This window comes from Salarias fasciatus, chromosome 18 (genome assembly GCF_902148845.1).
Source record: "Salarias fasciatus chromosome 18, fSalaFa1.1, whole genome shotgun sequence".
NCBI lineage: Eukaryota > Metazoa > Chordata > Actinopteri > Blenniiformes > Blenniidae > Salarias > Salarias fasciatus.
The window spans coordinates 6,259,409-6,281,101 of NC_043762.1; the positions used below are offsets into that span (position 1 = coordinate 6,259,409).

At 48.9% G+C, this 21,693-nt stretch overlaps 1 protein-coding gene across 3 annotated transcripts in view; it reads left to right on the top strand.

Moving 5' to 3' along the window:
• The window catches only part of adgrl2b.1 (adhesion G protein-coupled receptor L2b, tandem duplicate 1), a 99,483-nt gene that overhangs the window by 26,833 nt on the left and 50,957 nt on the right, over nt 1-21,693 (top strand). For all 3 annotated transcript variants that reach the window (XM_030114534.1, XM_030114532.1, XM_030114533.1), the window contains exon 3: nt 18,088-18,301. In XM_030114534.1, the coding sequence (XP_029970394.1) occupies nt 18,088-18,301 (214 nt within the window). The remainder of the gene's footprint in view (nt 1-18,087; nt 18,302-21,693) is intronic.

The following is a 21,693-nucleotide window of genomic DNA, read 5'->3' on the forward strand; positions in this document are numbered from 1 at the left end:
TGTGTGTGTGTGTGTGTGTCCCTGCTGCAGCGACGGCCTCGCTAACCGAGCTAGCCGCTGAGCAGCGATGTAATTACACAAACAGACGGAGGGAGAGGAGCCGGCTGACCACAGAGACGGAGTTTGATTTCATTAACACTCCCGTCCTCAGTGTGTGAAACAAACACATCCTACACACACACACACACACACACACACACACGCACACGCACGCTCTCCCTCCTTTATATAACAGATCCATACAGCGACGCTCCTGCAGGAGTAAACTAGGTCAGCCAGGTATCAGGTTTGTTTTAGAAGTGTGGGACCGCCCAGCCTGCAGCTCGGAGGGGGGAGGGGGGAGGGGGGGGAGAGGGGAGGAGGCCCCCCCCCCCCCCACCCGAAGCATACCTTCATGTTATCTCCGACTCCAAAGCAAAGACAGACAGACGCAGGATTATGTCATGCGGTCAGTGTCAACATGGAGAGGTGTGTGAATGGGGCGGGGGGGGGGGGGCAGAGACAGGAGGGGGCTGTTGGAGTTCCTCCTCCAGAAAGCCTTCCTTCCTGGATGGACTGTGTGAAGGAGGCTCAGTGAAAGCCAGACGGTTTTTTTGTTTGTTTTTGAAGAATAAATTCAGCAGAAGGACGAGAGAGGAGAGTGTTCTAAAGCAGGAGCAGGTTCCTGCTGCGCCGCCAGGAGAGCGGCTGAAAGCGACGGGGTGAAGGTGTGAATGTGACGGGGTGAATGTTGATCAAGCTGTGGCTCCTGTGCTGCCGCTGGTCCCGTCGGAGGAACATTTCTTCCGTCTTCTCTGTATTTTCTGCTCCTCGGCCTCCCGCTGCTCCTGGTCGCTGCTGGATGTCTTCTGAATGTGTAATATGCCCCCCCCCCCCCTCAAACCCCCCCTCCAATAAAAGGTTGTAAAGGTCAACACTTCTCGCCACAACATGTGTCTCCAGCAGGGCCGTACATTGTGCTGGTGGAGGAGCGCCCCTCCCGCCTCCCCCCTCCCCAGTGCCACGCTGGTATTTCCAGTCCCGGGATGGGCTGCATGGCAGGGGGGGGCGATTGGGGGGGGGGGGGGTCATTGTACTATCTGGCCCCGGGCCATCCTCCTCCCGCCTGTCAGCCATTGATATGCTTGGCTCGCCGTTCTCTAATTCATACAGAACGCCGTGGGTCCACGGAACGCCGATCATGAATTATCAGCTGAACCGGGGGGGGGGGGGGGGGGGGGGGGGGGCAGGGGGGGTCGGTCACAGATGACTGGGCAATCTGTGAGGGAGGGGGGGGGGGGGGGGTTAGGAAACAGAGCTGATGTGTCGGTGTGCCCAGCTGGACGGGTTTCTCTCATTCTGGAGTGGAGGGTTCTGACAGCTGGAGGGAATTTCACTGGAGAAACAACAAATAAACAGGAATAAAGATCCGGATCAATCTCTGATTAACGGGGAATAAAGGGAGATCACTGAGCTGTTCTAGACTGCAAAGAAAAAGAAAAAAAACATTTCTCATTTTACAAGAAACAAGTAAAAGAATAAAAACAATATATTTATCTTTTTTTTTTGCATTTTCATTCAATTTATGTAGTCATTGATTTATTCAATCCTTTTTTTATTTTCTATTGAATTTTTATTCAGTTTGATTTTTATTCCTCCCAGTCTTGATTCTTTAGAATTTTTTTAATTAAATTATTTGTAGTTTCATTGAAACTCATGTTGTATTATTTTGATTTTCTTATATAGTGCTCTTTAACTTATTTTATTTCTTAATGCATTTTCTATTTTATTTTCATTGCATTTTATACTACATTACTACCTTCTGTTTTATTTATTTGCAGTCTCATTTCATTTCAAGTCTTATTGTACATCTCTGTATTTTTTATTTGTTCGTTTTTAATTTATATGTATTTTATTAGATTTTATTTTCTTTTACTCCTATTCTTGATTTTCTTTGTAATTGTGGTCTCATTTCAGTCTATATTTATTCTGTTTATTCTTTTTTTATATTCTCATTTTTGTTTCATCCTGTTTGACCCAGAACACCCTCTAGAGCCATGTGTTCCATCAGTGTTGTGGGTTCTGTTCTCGTCGGGTCGCAGTGATCTCCAGGTTCTCCAGGATCAGCATTTCTCAGACCGGAAATGAAATCCAGTTGGAGGCGTGTCTGAATAGTTCTAGATTCATCACAGCTCTGATTTCCTCAGAACTCGTCCAGAAGAGAGTAAATGGAACGGTGAACCTGTGAGGACCGTTTCGGTGTTCTGGAGAACACTGAGAGCGGGTTCTCCGTCCCTGCAGCGCAGCGCCTGCTGTTTTATTGTGTGTTTAAGGCAAGTTGTAAAAGTTCCACTCCATTTCCCGGCGTTCTGACACTTTGATTTCATTTGTTAAGCAGCTTTTAAACCTGAGCGCCTGGCGGCGGCTCCCTTCTCGTTCCGTCTGGCCAGACGTTCTCTAAACAGATGCCTTCCTCGCTCTCTCCTCGTTAAACGCCGCCTGCACGGTGTTTTTCTGCGGGCGGCCTCATTCAGTTAATAGATGAGTCCGGCCTCCAGCGGGTCTCCTCCCGTTCCGAAGGTGTGGATCTGCAGGGCGAGTCGCCGCTTCGGCCGTCAGAACGAAGCTTCGTCCTGTGAGGAAGTGGAACGTTCTCAAAGTGCTCCAGGGTTCTGCAGTCTGCAGTAGATCAGCTTCAGGCCAAAGGCGAGAGGCGTTTCCAGAGACGAGCATGACCTGTGGCGTTCCGCCGAGCTTCAGTACCGCTCTGAGGAACGTCACGGATAATTCACCAGAACGAGAAAACAAGATAAAAACAAAGCGGAAAAATGGCGTCGAGCACCAGAGGAGATGAAACCCTGAACCAGGTTTCTGCTGCGCACCTGAAACACCTGAAACACCGCTAACACCTCCGCTAACGCCACTGCTAACATCACTGCTAATGCCACTGCTAGCGACACCGCTAGCACCACCACTAACGACACCGCTAATACTGCTGCTAACACCACCGACAGCGCCACTGCTAACAACGCCGCTAACAACAAACCTAACCCGACTGCTTACAACACCACGAACACCTCCACTAACGCCACTGCTAACACCTTCGCTAACAGCACTGCTAGCACCACTGCTTATAACACCACTAACGCCACCGCTAATGCCACTGCTAACAACAACCCTAACACCACCTTAAATACACTGCTAATAACACCTCTAACAACAACCCTAAATACACCGTTAACAACCCTAACAACGCCGCTAACACAAAACTATTAAAGGTGCTGTAGGCAGGATTTTGCTAGTCAGTGCTAATTTTTCTGTGTTTTCTTTTAATTAAATGTTAGAGTATCCATTGATAATCCTTTAGGAGTGTAGCATAACTGCACTACCGCGAGGGCGCAGCGTTTCCATCTGTCTCTGTTCTGAGCTGAAAAGGAATCTCGACAGCTCCAGGTATCTTTGACCAATCAGAAGAGCCCCTGAGGCTCTAACCGTGATTGGTCGAGGGGCGTTCGTCGCACGTTCTTGTGGGAGGGGCTTAACTTGTGTAAGGGCGTGATGTCAGAGAAAACAGGACAGGATTGGCTGTGCTGGGTTTCAAATCGCCATCTTAGATGGGTCAAATCGCCATCTTGCTTAGGTAACCCTAAGCAAGATGGCGGAGATGCGGAATCCTGCCTACAGCACCTTTAATAACCCTAACAACACTGTCAAAAACAGCCCTAACAACTCCGCTAATAAAAACCCTAAATACACTGCTTACAACAACTCTAACAGCATCACAAACACCACCGCACTCCCGGACGACTCACGTTTACATTTTCGTCTCCTAAAACTTTCACGTTTGCACAGCGACATATTAATAACGATGCCTGTTTCCACGGAAACCGCAGAAAACACTGAGAATGATGCAGTAAACCAACAGCAGCGCCCAAAGGTGGCCCGACAAACTCCCTACAGCGCTTTCAATGTTTCTGTTGTTGCTGCGGAGACGCAAAACTTTTCTGAAACGAAAATGAACAAAATCAAACCTCTTTCCATTTAAGCCCTCATTGAGCGAGAGAAGAGGAAGGAGGAGGAGGAGGAGGAGGAGGACTGTGACGCTCCGCTCAGATTTACGGTGTGTGAAAACACACCTGTGGTCTCTCAGCAGCACGTTTCTCCGGCTCACACAGTAAATTCTGCGCTTCGGTCTCGCGCCGACAGACGTTTTACAGGAACGGCGGCGCGTTCGGTAAACGTCTTCGCCGTTTTAATGTGCGGCAGATAAAAAGGCTGAGAGAGTAATTACTGGGTGGAAATGATTACGGTGTATTACAGCCGCTCCTGTCACGGGGGGTTTTCACATCTGAATTACACAAGTAATGATGAGAACACACATCCGACAACGTGTCGGAACGTGCATCACGCTGCAGAACATCCAGTATGTCACTCTGGAGAACACACGACATGCAGGAACGTACCTACAACACGTTTTATCTCGGGTTCCACATTCAGCCGGGGCCACACTGGTTCCAGACCTCTTAAAAGTCTTTCAAACTTCTCCTCGAGCTGCTGCATTGTGGGTGTTTTTCCAAACTCCCGCTTAATGCTAGTTAGCTAGCTGTCATGGCGGTGTCACCGGTGTCTCAGCTCGGCTCTCGGTGTCGCGTTGTCACTTCTCTGAAGAAATTTGTGAAAAAAGTAGTTTTCTCTGAAAGTGAAACTGAGGTGTTAACGTTTGGTTTTTACGTTCTCCAGTTTCACGTTTACACAACGTTTTGACATTGACGTTTGTTTCCACGGAAACGGCAGACGCCTTAAACGGCGTAGTCCTGTGGAGTTCGTTACCTCGGTCCTGATGACAGGACTGCTTGGATCACACCTTCCCCCTGACATCAGCTCCTCAGAACCTGGTCTCTGGAGAACCTCTCCTTCTAGGGTTCTGTGACGACGGCGGCGTGTCGCTGAACGAAAGCCGCTCTGCTGCCTCCTCTGTATCAGTAATCTCCTCAGGCTGAGGGTCGGCGCCGCCGAGCGTGACCGCACTCCTTCTTCTTTTTGTCTTGGAATGAAATGTCACCTCGGGGCGGGTCACCTGCAAACAACGGGCCATTTGCAGGCATAAACACCGGCCGGTAAGGAAGGTTCCCTCCTGCCGAGCAGGAAATGGAATCAGAACGCGGCGAAGGACCGGGGAGAAAAAGAGAAAAAGGTGGAGAAACGGGGTGGGGGGTGGAGACGGGGGGGCCGCGGGTGCTTATTGCCCAGGAATGTGTTTTCTCTCTGCGCCTTGCTGCTAAATCTGCGAGAGGCTTCAAACAGAGCCGAGTCAAAGCCCACAGAGCCGCTCCCCGATGGAGCGCTCCTGGAGACGGGAGGGGAACCGCCGCCACGGCCCGACATCCCCGCTACACACACACACACACACACACACACACACACACACACACACACACACACACACACACAGACGTTCCCTCTCTTATCTGCTCCTGTGATCAAACATGCTTTAACTCCCTCTCGCTCAGATCCTGCAGTTCTAATGCTGGAAAGACATTCTAAAGGGTGCAGTGTTTCTGAACGTGACGGAGTTCCTCAGGCTGGAGCAGGGAGGCGGCTCGCCACTCTGTTCACACCACAGCCGTCTCATGTGAAAACTCGAGCGCTCAGTAATCACAGGATTGGGGTTGGGGTTGGTAATTGTCTCAAAAAGAATCAGGGGAGGAAATTAAGAACCGAGTTCTGGATCTCAGGTCTGAGGAGCGCCAGGTGTTTTGTTAATTTGTTAATTTTACTGTCATTAGGATTAACCTGGAAATTATCTGATCTCAATTTTAAAAAATTAAATCTAGTGACAGGACTAACGAAAGCGCTCCAGCTCTGTTTCCATGGAGACAAAGAAAACTGTCGTTCTGCTCATGCCCAGTCGACGGTCAACAATTTTTACCGTAGTTTTCAGCCGTTGCTGTGGAGACACAAAACTTTTCTGTAATAAAACGTAGCAACGTTGAAACGTAAACTTTATTCCTCTGCTGAGTTCCAGATGGACGTCCGCACGGCGAGTCCGTCGATAAATGCGTGTGAACATGGAGAATGACGTCTGTGAACCGTACCTCAGAATAACACACAGGCTGCGTGCAGATTTGCAATACACAACACAACACAACACAACACAACACAACACACAACAAGAGATGAAACAAGCAGGGAGAATCACTGGAAAACCAGCAGAACGCACAACTGTAAAGTCTATAAAAGTCCTTGAACATAATAAAAGTCTTTTACAGATTTTATGAAGCTTAAAGCATAAAAAAAATATTATTGCAGGATTCAGAAAAAAGAAAACAGCGTTAATTTATAGTGAAGACATTAAAATGAAATGACACTGAATTACAAGTTAGGTGAGAAACGTTGAGGAAAGATTATCCTTGTGAGGTTTTCTTGTCCAAACTGCATCTTTACGATCAGAAAACATCTGGCTGGCTGTTTGTGAAGGAAACCAGCAGGATGCTGCCTTCAGGGTCCGGCGTGGAAATACGACGTCTCAGTGGCGCTCTGCAGCTCAAACAGCCACCGGCCGCCGCATGGAGGAAGAGTTTCCTCCTCATCCTCTGCAGGAAGACGTCTGCAGTGTCCAACACCAGAGTCAGAACGCAGCGGGTGGATGAGACACACCTGTACAGATGTGGTGCAGACTGCGCAGATGTGTTGCAGACTGCGCAGATGTGTTGCAGACTGTGCTGCAGACTGTGCAGATGTGTTGCAGACTGTGCAGATGTGTTGCAGACTGTGCAGATGTGTTGCAGACTGCGCAGATGTGTTGCAGACTGTGCTGCAGACTGTGCAGATGTGTTGCAGACTGCGCAGATGTGTTGCAGACTGTGCTGCAGACTGTGCAGATGTGCTGCAGACTGTGCAGATGTGTTGCAGACTGTGCTGCAGACTGTGCAGATGTGTTGCAGACTGCGCAGATGTGGGGTGCAGACTGTACAGCTGTTGTGCAGACGCTGCAGATGTGGTGCAGACTTGTAAATGTGGTAGACAGAGTTGGTATGGACTAATTGCAGATGTGCAGATTTGAGGCACACACGTGCACACGTAGTGCGTGCTCTGTGCACATTTGGTGCACGCCTGGTGCAGACCGGTCACAGACTGTTCCACAGGAGCTGCTGCAGGATGGAGACCATTAGCTGAATGTCAGGATGTGTCCTGAAGACATGACTGATAAAAATCAGCCATTAATGGATTCCAGCTCAGACTCCACTTTAATTGCATTAAAAACTGGATTTTAATGTCTGGTAGATGGAAAACATCTGGCCGAATGAACGAGGCAAAACAAAACAAACCTGGAAATGGTTTCCGTGTGTGTGTGTGTGTGTGTGTGTGTGGTGTGTGTGTGTGTGTGTGTGTGTGTGTGTGTGTGTGTCTGTCTGTGTGTGTGTGTGTCTGTGTGTGTGTGTGTGTGTGTGTGTGTGTGTGTGTGTGTGTGTGTGTGTGTGTGTGTGTGTGCGCAATAACAAAAACACTCGATAAATTCCTCTGTTGAGATAAAAAACAATTTCATGCCAAAACGAGTTGCTAAATTGTGCTGCAGCGCCTCGTCTGCATGAAGCCGTCAGCCGGCCAATCAGACGCTCCGATGGGAGTTTTGATCAGACGGGGTGGGGAGGCGGGCTTCACCGCTTCACCCAGCTTCTGTGTGGAGTTTGCATGTTCTCCTTGCTGATGCTGGACTTCAGACTGGAATGTGACAGTAGTCTGGGTTCAGTGCAGATGAAGAACCGTCGGTTCTCGGTTCTCAATGTCTTCAATCCAGCTTACCTGCAGAACCTTCTTAGCAGGCCTGTTTCCATGACAACGGGCTCCTTCATGATGAATATTTGTTGTCCACTCAGCTCCTGATCAGGTGAGCCGGTGGTCTGAGTCCTCCTGCTGGTTCAAGACGTTCCTGCTTCAGCGCAGCCTTGTTCTGCTTGGATCTCCGTAAATCTTTGCATTTGCTCTGATTCTAGGACCCGCTGTTGTGTCGGCAGATCCAAGGAACCCTCCGGAAGTTTAGTGTTTTCACTCTGAAACATTCTCTTCCTGTGTCCTCTGATGGATGGTTGACCGGTCCAGCTGAAACCTCTCACAGCTGGTCTGGATCGGTTCTAGCCTGGCTGGTTCGGTTCTAATGGGCCTGGATGAATTCCAGATGGTCTGGATCATTCGGAGCAGTCCTGGATGGGTTCCAGTTGGTCTGGATTGGTTCCAAACAATCTGGATCGGTTCCAGCAGGCCTGGACTAGGTTGTAGCCTGCCTGGATGGGTTCTAGCTTGCCTGTTCCAGTGCTCCAGCAGATGGTTTGTATTGTTTGGTGTATTTGGATCCTTCAGCTTTGGTTCAGTCAAGACACCAGAAGTCAGATTCAGTCAGATGGTTCAGTCTGTCAGATTATCGGTTCTCCTGCTCGCAGTTTGGTTCTGGGCCAGCGGAACCTGCAGGATGAAAGAAGGTGGACTGTGTGGACCGAGGTGACAGAGTTACAGATGAGCGCATCTGGATCAGATCTGTCTGGGTCGTGGTCATCTGGCAGCGCCGATCTCCACCCTGACCCGGCGTCTCCGGCCAGCGCTCCATGTAATCGGCTCGTCGGCGTGACGCTGGTAGAACCGGGCCTCCCAGCTCCTCCCAGCTCCACCCAGCTTCCCTTAGCTCCTCTCAGCTCCTCCCAGCTTCCCTTAGCTCCTCTCAGCTCCTCCCAGCTCCTCCCAGCTCCCATCAGGAGGTGAAACGGGGAGAACAGAGACTCCGGCAGCAGCACCTCCCGCCTCGGGGAGCCACCTGACTCCTTCTGAGAGGGAAATCCAGCCGGGGTTTAAGTGTCGGGGTGAAAATACAAGCTTTAAGGGGAGTTAAGCATCAAACCTGTGAAACTCAGGAGAGCCGCTTTAACTCACCTCTTTCTGCCTGTTTCATCAACTCCCCTCAAGAAATGCAACAATATGCTGGATGTTGAAGGAGCGGTGAACTAATTCTGTCAAAGTGGCGTTCTCCCGAGAGCATTGAGGCTGTTTTCCATTCATCTTCACTGTCAGACACTTTTTGCGTCTTTCAGGTGTTTAGCCATGGTGACAGGTTTTGGTACCTGTGTTTTCCTCAGCAGACGCTACAAGGTGTCGAATTACACTGGGCTTTAATCCGCACGACGCGTCCGAGTCCCAACACAAGAAGTGTGGCGGCGTCTCTTCGTCTGATTTCCTCCCCGGCCGACGGGTTTCGTTGCCGACCCTCTTCACATGTGGAGGATTAGACGTATTAGAAATGTAATGATGGCGGCATCTTTGATGTTCGCCCACAGGGGTCAGAGTTCAGCCCGCCGATCCGCCGAGGAGAGAAGCTTCATTTTCTCGGCTAAATGAAGACACAGTCATTACAGTCCGCCACTTGCTCTGCATGCCTGTGTCTGGCTATGCCTGTCTCTGGGTCTACATCGGTCTTGGTGTATGGTCTGGGCGTACCTCGATCTCGGCGGTCCTTGGTCTGGCCGGTCCTCTGCCTGGGAGTACGTACCTTGATCTGGGTCTACCCGGTCTGGACAGTCCTCGGTCTGGGCGGTTCTCGGTCTGGGTGTACCTTGGTCTAGTCTCCTGATAGAGGAATCCTTCATATGCAGCTGAGGGGCTGCTCCTCTTCCCCATGATCCACTGTGTCCTCAGTGTTCTCCGTGCCTTGTCAGCATCTGAGAGCGGCAGCGACTGGAAGTGTCCAGATTCTGAAGCTTCTTTTCTCTCTGTCGTCTTCCAAGAAGTCAGAGATAACATTGTGTCACCACTGAAAACATCTACTTCCATTTCTGATGCAGCGTTTCCTCTGTTTCCACGGTGACGGAGTCAGAGTCCATGTGCTTACATGGGACCTTTCATTCCTGTATAAATCCGAATGAAATCCCATGAAAATACCTGAAAACTTTGTTCGGAATTAAGTTTGAATCTGAATAGACATGTATACGTATATATAAGGATTACATGTAAATTAGGCGACTTTATTCCAGTTGTTCTGCTCATCCATCGCCATGACGCAATATTCCAAGATGGCGTCCCTCTGTTAGACTCGTATGGAGAAAATTTATTTAACAGGAGCTTCACAAGAAATGGATACAATGAAAAGAGCGGAGGGACGGGAGCAGAACTATGAGGACATTTTCAAAGCTGCAGCATCAAAGTTAATCCAGAAAGAAAGAGAAAAACACGGTTTACTTCCGGTAGACGTCACTACATCTCGGCTCGCTGCTGTGGCTTCACAGGAACATTTCCAGCTTCTGAAGCTGCGGGAAGTTATGCTTTCTCTGCTGTTTTGGTGCATTTTGCTTTATTAAAACAGTCATTATAGTCCAAGGACATTCCCACTGCACCACACGCAGCATTAGCCTTTATCCACAATAGCTGTGATTAGCAATTAGCATTGGCCTTTAGCAGTGTTTAGCCTTAGCCGTTATCCACAGTAACTGTGATTAGCCTTAGCCTTAATCCAAAGTAGCTGTGATTAGCATTAGCCTTTATCCACATTAGTAGTGATTAGCATTAGCCTTTATTCACTGTAGCCGTGATTAGTGTTTACATGTCCATTAACGGGACCTCGGACCACAGATTTGGCACCCTGGTTTTAGAGAAAGCAGGCACTTGCCATATATTTTTAGATGAACATTTCATTTTGAAGTCTTCCTTGTTTCCGTGGTGACCTGAGTATTTTACACTGAAAAACTGTAAAGTAGGACATGTTTTCTTCCACTCTCTGCAGTCATTACTCGCTAAATATGCAAATGAGGGGAAGCTTAAAAACACCAAAATGTTGAAGGATCTTTGAAAAGTACAAACGTTTTGCAGGAACATCCGCGGTTCTTTTCATGTTCCGTGTCTCTGGAAGTACAGAGGAGACGAGCAGGACACGTGCAGCACTACGGTTTTTAAACCATTAGACGATAGTTCCATGAAAATATTCAAGAAAAGAATTCCAGCCGATTTGAATCAAAAGTTTAAGATAATATATTCATTTCTATCGGTGTGCTAGCATGCTAGCGAGGTTCTGTTCTCACGCAGCGTTTTGACTCTGTTCACTCGACAGCGGAGCTCAGAGCCACCGAAGACACGACGTTCAGGAAACGGTTCCCAAGGGGGAACTTTCTGAAAACTCTGGGACTCTGTCGTCATGGCAACGGCTGCTGAGCATGCTCACCACGGCCGGTGTTCTGTTTATGCTCAATAGAGGGGCAGTTGGAACAATGTCTTCCTCCGGAGTGTCATGAACCCTGGTCCAGATTCTCCTGGTCCTGGTCCCAGTGCAGGGTCTCCTGGTCCTCGTCCTGTTTCCAGCAGTGCCCTCTAGTGGCCTTACCTGTTAACTGCATCATTTTCCTCCATTTCCATGGAAACGCAGAGCATTCCTCTTGAAGTGTTGTGTCATAGTCACTTTGTACTGATGCCGTCTGGGCGGCACGTTGGAACAGTGGTTAGGATTGCTGCCTCACAGTGAGCGTAACCCGGTTTGATTCTGAGTTTGCATGTTATACCCCAGACTGTGTGGTTCAAACTCAGGTCCAAGATGTGGATTTTGTCGTGCTTAGTTCAGTTCAGCTTTCTCTTCATTAAACCTGATAAGTCGTCGGTTCACTCGAACTTCTTCCTTTAATCCGTGGTGAACGGCACAGCGGCGAATTTGAACCTGAACATTCCTACTGTCCTGCTCGGTGATCTTCGGTCCTGCATGAAGAAGATTCGTGAGAACCTCCCGTGGAAGAAACGCCGACCTGTCGTCGACATTTGGAGAGATTATGTGGAATCGGAGCGGCTCGTGCTCCAGAAATAGACTCTGCTCGAAGCCAAACTGTACATTTCTGCTGCACACAAAGCGAGCAGCGTTGACTTTCATACGTACAGGCTGTTTTTTTCACGCTCTTGTTTTTTCACGCCGTTTGGCGAGTGGTCAGAATCCGAGAGGAGACGAAGAAACGCAGCTTTGTCTGAATTCCGATAGGTGTCCTACTTTATGGCCCCCTGCTGAGGGAACAAACATACCGTCTGACCGCGGCGTCACTCCGGATGTTGGATTACGGCGGCGGCGCTCCCCCCCCCCTCGGCTCTTCAGACTTGCTCTTTTCTTGGCTGTGATGTCGGCGACCAGCAGTTTGAGGGAAGAAAACAACGTAAAAAGACAAACAGCGGTGAAGTGGTCCCGCTGGGCCCCCGGCGGGGGCCCTCCTATTTGACTAGAGGCTACACTCGCCTTTATGCCGCACAGAAAGCGGCGCTGTCAAGCCCGGGGACTCGAACAATGGAGGCCGGCCCCGGGGAGGGGGGTTCAGGGGATGGGGCATTTGCATGCAGCTGTTTGCCGTTTCCACGACCACAAAGGCCAATGGAAGGAGCCTTAATGGAGGATGACAGGCGTCCAGCCTCAGAGCCCCGTGGCCCCTCCCACTCTGTGGCCCCTCCCACTCTCTGTCCCCCCACCAACAACGGAGAAACAGAGCAACATTCCTCCAAACACACACACACACACACACACACACACCATCCCAAAAGCCCTTGTTATCCCTCCCTTTCATCCTTTTATGGAGCCGCCATCTTTGAGTTGGTTGCTTCCACATTCCTCACAAAGTGAAGCTCCGCCCACGAACGCAAAAATTCAAAACTTTCATTGTGTCTTGGGAATCTGTTGGCATGACAACGGTGGTCGGAGTCACTGAAAAGGTAACGACTGTCGAGGGGGGAACTTTCTGGAAATGCTCGGGGTTGTGTCGTCAAGTAGACGGGCAGAAACGGACTTTTATGAAAGCCCCCCCCCCCCCCCCCGGCGTGCGACTACTCGTGTGCACTGTGGAAGTTGGAAATATATATTTTATATATTCATGACAAAAACAACCAGTAGCACCAGCTGGTGGCTCGACATCCTACCGTTTCCATGGCAACAGCCATCGTTTGCAAAACGTAAAACTTTACTGAACCAAATAAAAGTCTTTCAAAAGTTGCAGACGAATCCTGACGTCAGTGCCGCAGAACACAATTTAAGGCTGTCTGAGTTAATCACATTAATCATGATTAATTAATGTAGTGTTGCTCAAAGTAAAAAAAAAAAAATGATATCATGATTCATCAAAGAATTAGGGTGAGGAATTTTTTTCTTTCAATTTAAGCTGTATTTGACAGAGACGGAGAAGTTGGTCTACATGGAACTTCATTTTGAAAAGAAATTCCTTCTTTTTGTTCATTTGATTCATAATACGATTCTTCATAATTTATAACAAATCCATCTTTTGACAGCCCAATTAAATACAACACAACATTTTGATCCAATGATATATATATATATATATATATATATATATATATATAGTAAACTAGCCTAAATCCAGGTATATAAAGCTAAATAACGTTCAGTATCTGTCGTGTGTTTCTGAGCTGCTGACGGGAAAAAAAAGAAAGTCTCCTGTGATGGAAGGTCAGGTAGAGAAAATCTCCCAGCATGCATCAGCGTGAGGGGCGACCCCACAGGTCAGCCCCCCTCCTCAGGAATACTCCATGTGGCTCCGCGTGAGCGACGCCGGGTCGACGGCCGAGCCAGAACGGTTGCCATGGCGACGGGTCTGCAGCAGCCTCCATCGGACTGGATGAGGTAGTTTCCTGTCGCTGTGCGTCCAAAAACCAACCAATCAGCATCTGTATCTCGGCACACGCTGCCCAGAGTAATCAGACTACTCAGAGTACAGTAAAGATAAGAGTAGAAATACTCATAACGACAGGATTTATCCCCTCGGTCACAACATCAACAGTCACTTAGTTAAAGTTACTTCATCACTATAGTTACTGCTTATTGCTTTAAAAAAAGTCTAGTTACTGAACTAGTTACTACAAATAAAAGTTCTTTATGAAGTAGCTCATTGTGTCCTGCCTGAACAGTCAACCTGCACACATGCATATCAAACACACATGCATTTACACACACAGACGTACATACACACTCACATAGACACACCGTATTGGCCCGACTATAGGACGACTCTGATTATAAGACGACCCCTATTTTTCAAATATCATTTTGTGAAAATAAAAATATGTTGAAGGCAATAAGGTTATTCATAAAACAACTTTTTATTGTACAATTATTCTAGGAAAACTCACAACAGAGATAACGTTTCACGTGATTTAGGATCAAGAAATATTACTGCAGTGTTAAATAAAAAACTTTATTCTCCTTCTCAAAATCTGAGGCTGTGACTCAGTGAATAAGCAACAATTAAGTACCCTCAAAGGTTCAGTAAATGCACTGATGATGTAAATAACTTTATAAACATCAAATTCAAATTCTATTCAACTTCATACACATTAACAATTCAGTGTAATATATCTTGGCCTCCTGGCAGTTGTTTGTTGACTCTGCTGTGTTGATTTCCATCAGTTTAAAGTTGGCATCAAAACTCCTCTGTTGTTTGCTCACTCGTCTAGCTTTCAAGCCCCTTCGTTCCAGACGTCACGTTCCTTCATTTTTCATCAGATCCTGCTAAAGACCTTTTTAGGGAACATTCAAGCATACATTCACTGTGACGCTCCGTTCTCTTCATGGTCTCTGGTACTTTGGCTCCATCGAGCGGCGCGGATGTGTAACGACAATCTAGTCCTCGATTATAATGTGACCCTATTTTTGAGAATATAATTCAGGAAAAAAATATTGTCCTATAGTCCTATAGCCAATACAGTATATATACACACCCACAAGACGTGTATATGCACTAACATAGCCATATTCACACACACATAGATATATATTAACACACGCATAGATGCACATACACACTCACATAGACATATACACACACTCACAGACATATTCACACACTCTCATAGACGTATGCAAACACTCACATAGACATATATTCTCACTCACAGATATATGCACACACACACATAGACGTACATACACACTCACATAGACGTATACACACACTCACACATACATATTCACACACACATAGACGTATATACTCACTCACAAAGACGTATACACACACTCACATAGACATATACACACACTCTCATAGACGTATGCAAACACTCACATACAACATATATTCTCACTCAGATATATGCGCACACACACAGAGGTATGCACACACTCTCATAGACGTATATTCTCACTCACGGATATATGCACACACATGCAAATCTTTCACATACATATGCTTTTATCCAGTCACACAGACATGCAGACATACATCATTCATCCTCATGTACATGTATAAATACATATATAAAGACATGTAAAGACATGTCCCCTTCTGTCTCCCTCCTTCTTTTCTCCCTTCCTCTCGCCCCCCGTCCCTCCTCCCTCTCTGTCCGTCCTGCAGCTGCCGTCCTTCTGTCTCAGTTTCAGACTTCACCAGTCAAACAAAGCCCAGAACTCTCTCTGAAAGTCTCTTCACACTTCACTAAGACTCCAACATTTGTGTGATCAAACAATCTGTCGCTCGATTCCCAAAAACTCCCTGAACTTGTTTCTTCTGTGAGATTCGACAGAAACCCGGAACCTTCTGCCGTCTGCAGGTTTTCTCAGCTCGCCTCTTCAGAAACATCCAGATACCTCCAGTAAATACAAACCTGTGTATTCTGCAGGACCTAAGCACGCTGCTAGCAGCTCCCGCTAACCTGCTAGCATGACTAGTGGCTTCTGCTAACCTACTAGCATGAGTAGAGGCGCCCGTTAACCTGCTAGTATGAGTAGAAGCTCCCGCTAAGCTGCTAGCTTGACTAGCGGCTCCTGTTAACCTGTTAGCATGAGTAGAATCTCCTGCTAACCTGCTAGCATGACTAGCGGCTCCTGCTAACCTGTTAGCATGAGTAGAATCTCCCGCTAACCTGCTGGCATGAGGGGCAGCTCCCGCTCACCTGCTAGCATGAGTAGAGGCTCCCGCTAACCTGCTAGCATGACTAGCGGCTCCTGCTAGCATGAGTGGAAGCTCCTGCTAACCTGCTAGCATGAGTAGAGACTCCCGTTCACCTGCTAGCATGACTAGGAGGTCCCGCTAGCCTGCTAGTGCATCGCCATCACGTTGGAAACAGCCCTGAACTTGGTGCCTCTTCAGCGTCGAGCGCCTCAAACACCGCTAATTGCGTCGGGCCCCGACTGTCAGGAGTGTAAGGGCAATTAGAGAGAGGGGGTGGGGGGCAAAGTGAACCCGGGCGATGAGCGCCAGTGCTTGACGACGCGCGGCAGCCAATGGCGGCGCGGCAGAAAGGTAACAGGCTGAAAGGAGGGCTAATTAGGAGAGAGCGGAGCAGAAAATACAAATGGGAGCTGCCCCCGCGGGGGCCGCTATCGCTGCAAACAACGGCGATTATTGACAGTTCACGCGGCGAGCGGCTGGCGTTTCTTAAGTGGAGCACATTTTCATGTTCTGCTCACAATTCAGAGAATTGTTTTCTCCGAATTGCAGACAGTTTTTCTCCTGTTATTTTTGATACTACAGTTTTATACATCTGAAAAAAAACCGCAGGAAAGACAAATGCATGTGACTTTGCATGTGTGTTCTTCCTGTTGCTCATTGAGATCGTTTCTGTTGACCTCTGACCGGTTCGGTGACCTCAATCAAGAGCTTGCTGTGTTTCTCTCCCGTTCAGCCAGGGAAAACAGAAACGACAGAATGTTTGGATCACGCTAATGCTAAATCTAACAGTGGCTTTAGTGAGAAGCTTTTGGGACGCAGCGTTAGTGGAAGCTAATGCTAATGCTAACAGAGAAACAGCTTCATCATGCTAAAGTGAACAAAAACAGCTTCAAGCTTTGCTAAAGCTAACTGTGGGCTCTGTTAGGTCAGAGAAACAGTTTTGTATAATGCTATCGCTAAGGTCTCGTTTATGTGACGTTTCAGTGAAAATGGAACTTTTTTGAATACACTCCAACTCAGTTTCCATGGAAACGGGGGGAGAACGTTATTTTTCGGAAGCGCTGCTGCTGTACGTCCTCACCGCTGAACGATTTGGCCTTGCTGACGTCCTGTGAAGAGCCGTGTTCAGGTGATGCGGATGGCTCCGTGTTCCCAGACGTTTGACGGTTTGAGTCTGTCGGAGTTCTGTTTTGCTCTGCAGCTCAGCTCGTCGGAACAAAGGAGACGCTGCAGAGGCAGCGGCAGAGTCTGAGGCTGATCTGCTGAAGTGAAACAGTTAATTTTCCCCAAAGCCGAGCTGTTTGGCTTCGCTCCCGTCTGCTCTGCTGCATCTATAGATTTTTCCTCCTGTGTGGACTCCAGACCCCCTCACCCCCCTCGCCCCCTCCCCTTCGATCGCCGGCTCTGTGAAATGGATTAAATTCCTCTGGATTCTGCCGGGATAGGCCCCCCCCCTCCACCTCCAGTCCCTGCAGAACCAGAGGAAACAAGCGCGGAGCGGCTCGGGCTGTAAAACAAACTGTTCCCGCTCCAGAAGGCCTGGCCCGGCGCTGGATGCTGGAGGAGGAGGTGGAGGAGGTGGAGGAGGTGGAGGCCTCTCCTCACGCACTGCGCCCTTTGTGTTTGCTCAAGAATTTATGAGGTTACCGTTGAGTCTCTGCCGAGTCCAGATCTGATGTCTGAGCCAACAGGGAGATGGAGTGTTTGGTCTTTTGCTGGTCCCGTTCCGACTCGTCTCTTCGACTCTCGCCTCGGCTCGCCGCCGCCGCCGCCACTGCTCGCCGTCATGTGTGGTCCTGTTGCATCAAACCTTCAACTCCTCCGTGCTCTCACGGCCCCTCTGCGCCGGCCGTTTAATAAAGGCCGTAAATCAAGCGGCTCGTGCACGGTGCGCTCTTTATACGTGAGGCGTTGGGGGACGGACGGCAAAAGCGAACGTTGATTAGAGTCTGCGGGGCATTCAGGGGACGTCTGTAAACACAAACAGCTCTCTGAATGTGTGTGGGGTGTTAATGTGTTATTGTGAGCGGTGGGGTTGAGTATTAACGAGCAACACACACCCCTGCTGCGCTGGAGTCACGCTGAAACTGTGTGATGAGTGTTACTGGTAAATCGCTCTGTCAACTAATCAGTGTGAGGTAGTGAGGTGATATCAGTGAACCTGGAGCCGTTGTCCCGTGTCAGTCTGAACCCGCTCCGTGTGTTCCAGGGTTCAGCCGAGCCGCCCTGCCCTTCGGCCTGGTCCGGAGGGAGCTGTCCTGCGAGGGCTACGCCATCGACCTGCGCTGCCCGGGCAGCGACGTCATCATGATCGAGACGGCCAACTACGGCCGCACCGACGACAAGATCTGCGACGCCGACCCCTTCCAGATGGAGAACGTCAACTGCTACCTGCCCGACGCCTACAAGATCATATCACAGAGGTGAGGAGGGAGGGGGGGTCTGCAGGTCAAAGGTCACGCCACCTCAGTTGGTTGGAAATAAAGCACCTGACGGTGGTGTGAGATTTAAAACACGAGATGAAATCTTCAGAAACAAGTTAATTTGCTCTTGGAAACTTTCCGTGAAGTGTTCAGGGACCACCGGTGAATAACAGCTTCATCATCGACTGTGATGCGTTCAGGAAACATCTGTAAACTGTAGAATCAACTGGTGCACATGAGGAGGAGACGGACGGCGGCGTCACGTCCCTGGACGGACTTCACGCTCTCGTTCTCTGCACACATAAGAAAGAAGCCCTCCAGAGAGTCCTGTGCAGCCGCCTACCGCCCGACAATTAATCAGCAGCTCACACCTTCCAGCCGTCAGTTATTCCCAGGTGGAGAGGGTGGAGTGGGCGGAGTCTGAAATGGAGTAAAGTAGTGCAGACCAGTTCCTGACAGGAAGAAGACCAGGCCTGAGTTCTTCACACCAGCTGCTCCTGTTTCAGTCGTAGCCAGTCGAGCTCAGAGCGGCTGGCTCACATCAACTCCCTCCGTCAGTTCGTCGCTCCACCACCTGCAGCGGTTCCAAGTCCTTCAGCTCCACCGCTGTATTTTCATGGCGTTCCTCCACTGAACTCTTCTAAATATGAAGCAGTGCAGTCGGAGCTGCTGCTGCTGTCCTCACCTGCCCCTCCACCCCCACACCCCCCCCACCCACCCTCCTCCACCCCCCCAGCCCGCCTCCGGCTGCATCGCCCACCACGTCTGGGACTGCTGGGACCCTCCGGGCTGCGCTCTCCTCAGTATTTACTCCGGTGGGACGGAGCTCTACAACAACCGATTCAGGAATAGCTTCGCTCCGTCCTCCTAAATTTACACCACAGTCCCAGAGAGCCGCTACAGTAAGACGCTGCGTGACCCCCGCGCATCGACCGGGACCCGCTGCACCGCCACGGAAATAACAAGCAGTCACAAAACACCGAGTGCCAGGTGTGTGTTCCTTCAGCGCTGAGAAATCCGTAGAGAAGGTTTAGTGCTGGAGGGAAGAATTTCAGCATAAGAGATTCTGAAGGATAGATCGAGACTTTTGAGTTAGTTTTACTGATCAATGTTGTTTTGTTATTAACGAGATGATAGAATCCAATGAATTCATTTAAAATTCATAGCTGAAGGTTTTTTATGGGCCAAAGCAGAGCAAACAAACCACCGCATGGAGAGCACAACCTGAAACACTGAGTCTGGAAGTTTGAGCTAAAAAGCATCGATGTTTCTGCAGCGTAAACATGTGTTTAGAAAGTATTGACGTTTATGAAACAGGAAGCGATCGTTCACAAGAGGAAAGTAAATTTCGTTCAAAAAACTGCATAAACTCCAGAAATATGTAGAACACAGAACAACACGTCGTCATGGAAACAGGACAATTCACGTGTCATCATTGAAATGTGAAAATCCACACGTTGTCATGGAAACGTGTCGTTATGGAAACGTGACAATCCACATGTCGTTATGGAAACATGAGAATTCACCTTTCATGGAAATGTGAGAATCCATGTGTCGTCATGGAAACATGGCAGTCCACATGTCAGAAACATGACACTCCACGTGTCGCCACGGAAACGTGTCGTGCCACATGTCGTCTCGGAAACATGGCAGTCCACATGTCATAGAAACATGACCCTCAAACGTGTTGTCATGGAAACTTAAGGCCGCATGGAACACCATGTAGTCACACTCAGTCTTCATAGAAACGTGGCATTGCCAATGTCGTCAGGTTTAGTTGTCATGGATAAATCGGAGGCGCCCGAAGCCTTCACACTCGGTCGTCATGGAAACATGCTCCACATGTTGTCAAGCTCAGTCTTCGTCGAAACGAGGCATTGCACATGTCATGGGGCACAGTTGCCATGGAAACAAAAGGCATCACATGTCATCATGTGAAGCACCCATTTCTGTGATGTCATCAGTTGTCATGGAAACACGACACTCCATCACTTGCTGTTTGAACCAAAACAACTCCAATGTTGACATTGTTGACAAACAGCAGCAACAGTTTCCTCTGTCACGCCATCAGTCTGTGATAAACAGGAAGTTTCTTCTTCTTCTTCTTCTTCTTGTCCTCTGAAGGGCGCAGTGGGCCGAAGGAGTGAAGCTCCACTGAATCAGTGAGCCCCGGTTTGATCTGTCAGAGAAACGCTTTGCCTTCATCCTTCATGAACTTCTCTCTCTTCACAATCTGTCGCCGCCCGTCGTTTACTTGGAATCAACTGCCGGGGTTCTAATGAGCTACGTGTTTATTCCTGTTTTCAAACTACAGAGCGAGCAAATGAAGGCCACTAATTAAAGATATCAAACGTAGACTAACACCGTCTTTCACCCCGCCACGGAAAGATGGCCGACGGTCACTCCATGGCGGCGCAGGCCTCTTGTTAGCAAAGTAATGGACTTCAGATATCTTTATTCATACATCATGTTTAATAATCCATGAGCTCCCGGAGAGGAAAGGCCGTTTTGTTTTGGCAGCGGCGGCTGTAAAAGGTCCGCCCCGGTAAATGTTCCTGCGTTTCCGTTCGTCTGGAGATGCGCCGTCACGCTTTCCCGCGTCTCCGTGACAGAAAGCTCTGAGATGTACGTACGACTCGCATCTCTGCGCTGACCTTCTCAAATATTTATCTCGTGCCTGCAAATTGTTGAAAGTCCTATTTTGGGGCCGTTGCGGTGTTTGTGTGGAGCCGCCGACTCTCCTCTCCTCTCCTCTCCGGCCTCCGGCCGCCGCAGAGCTCGACTGAAGTGGAGCCAATTTCACCCGATGCACTATTTACACAAACCCAATCCTCTGCAGCTCCTTTATTCCCCCCCCCCCCCCCCCCCCCCCTCTTTCTTTCTCTAACATTTCCGGAAACATCTCCACACACACAGACACAGACACACACATCCTTGCAGCTCCCTCTCACTCTCTGACTGGATCGTTAAACATCACGACTGAGTCTGCGACCCTGAACGGAAAGACCTCACAGACGCAACTAATTGACAGGGGAAAGGGGCGTGTCCCACGGATGATTGACAGGGAGAGGGGGCGTGTCCCTCCTTTGAAGGATATGATGATCGTCTGGACCAGGACCAGCAGAATCTGGGAGTCATGACTCTGGAGGAGAACGTTGTTCTTATCGTCCATACTGAGCTTGTGCAGTCGCAGTGTTTCACAAGGTTGTTTGTTTCCCCCGTTTCCATGGAGACGGACTCAGAATCCTCAAAAAGTTCCGCTTTGGAAGGCGTTTTCAAAAAGTCGTGTTTTCATCGACCCTGAGCTCGGTTGTCATGGAAACGGGGCCTCACCGGGAACTGAAACTACATCTGAATCCATTAAACGGACCGGACCCCTCACAGACGATCCG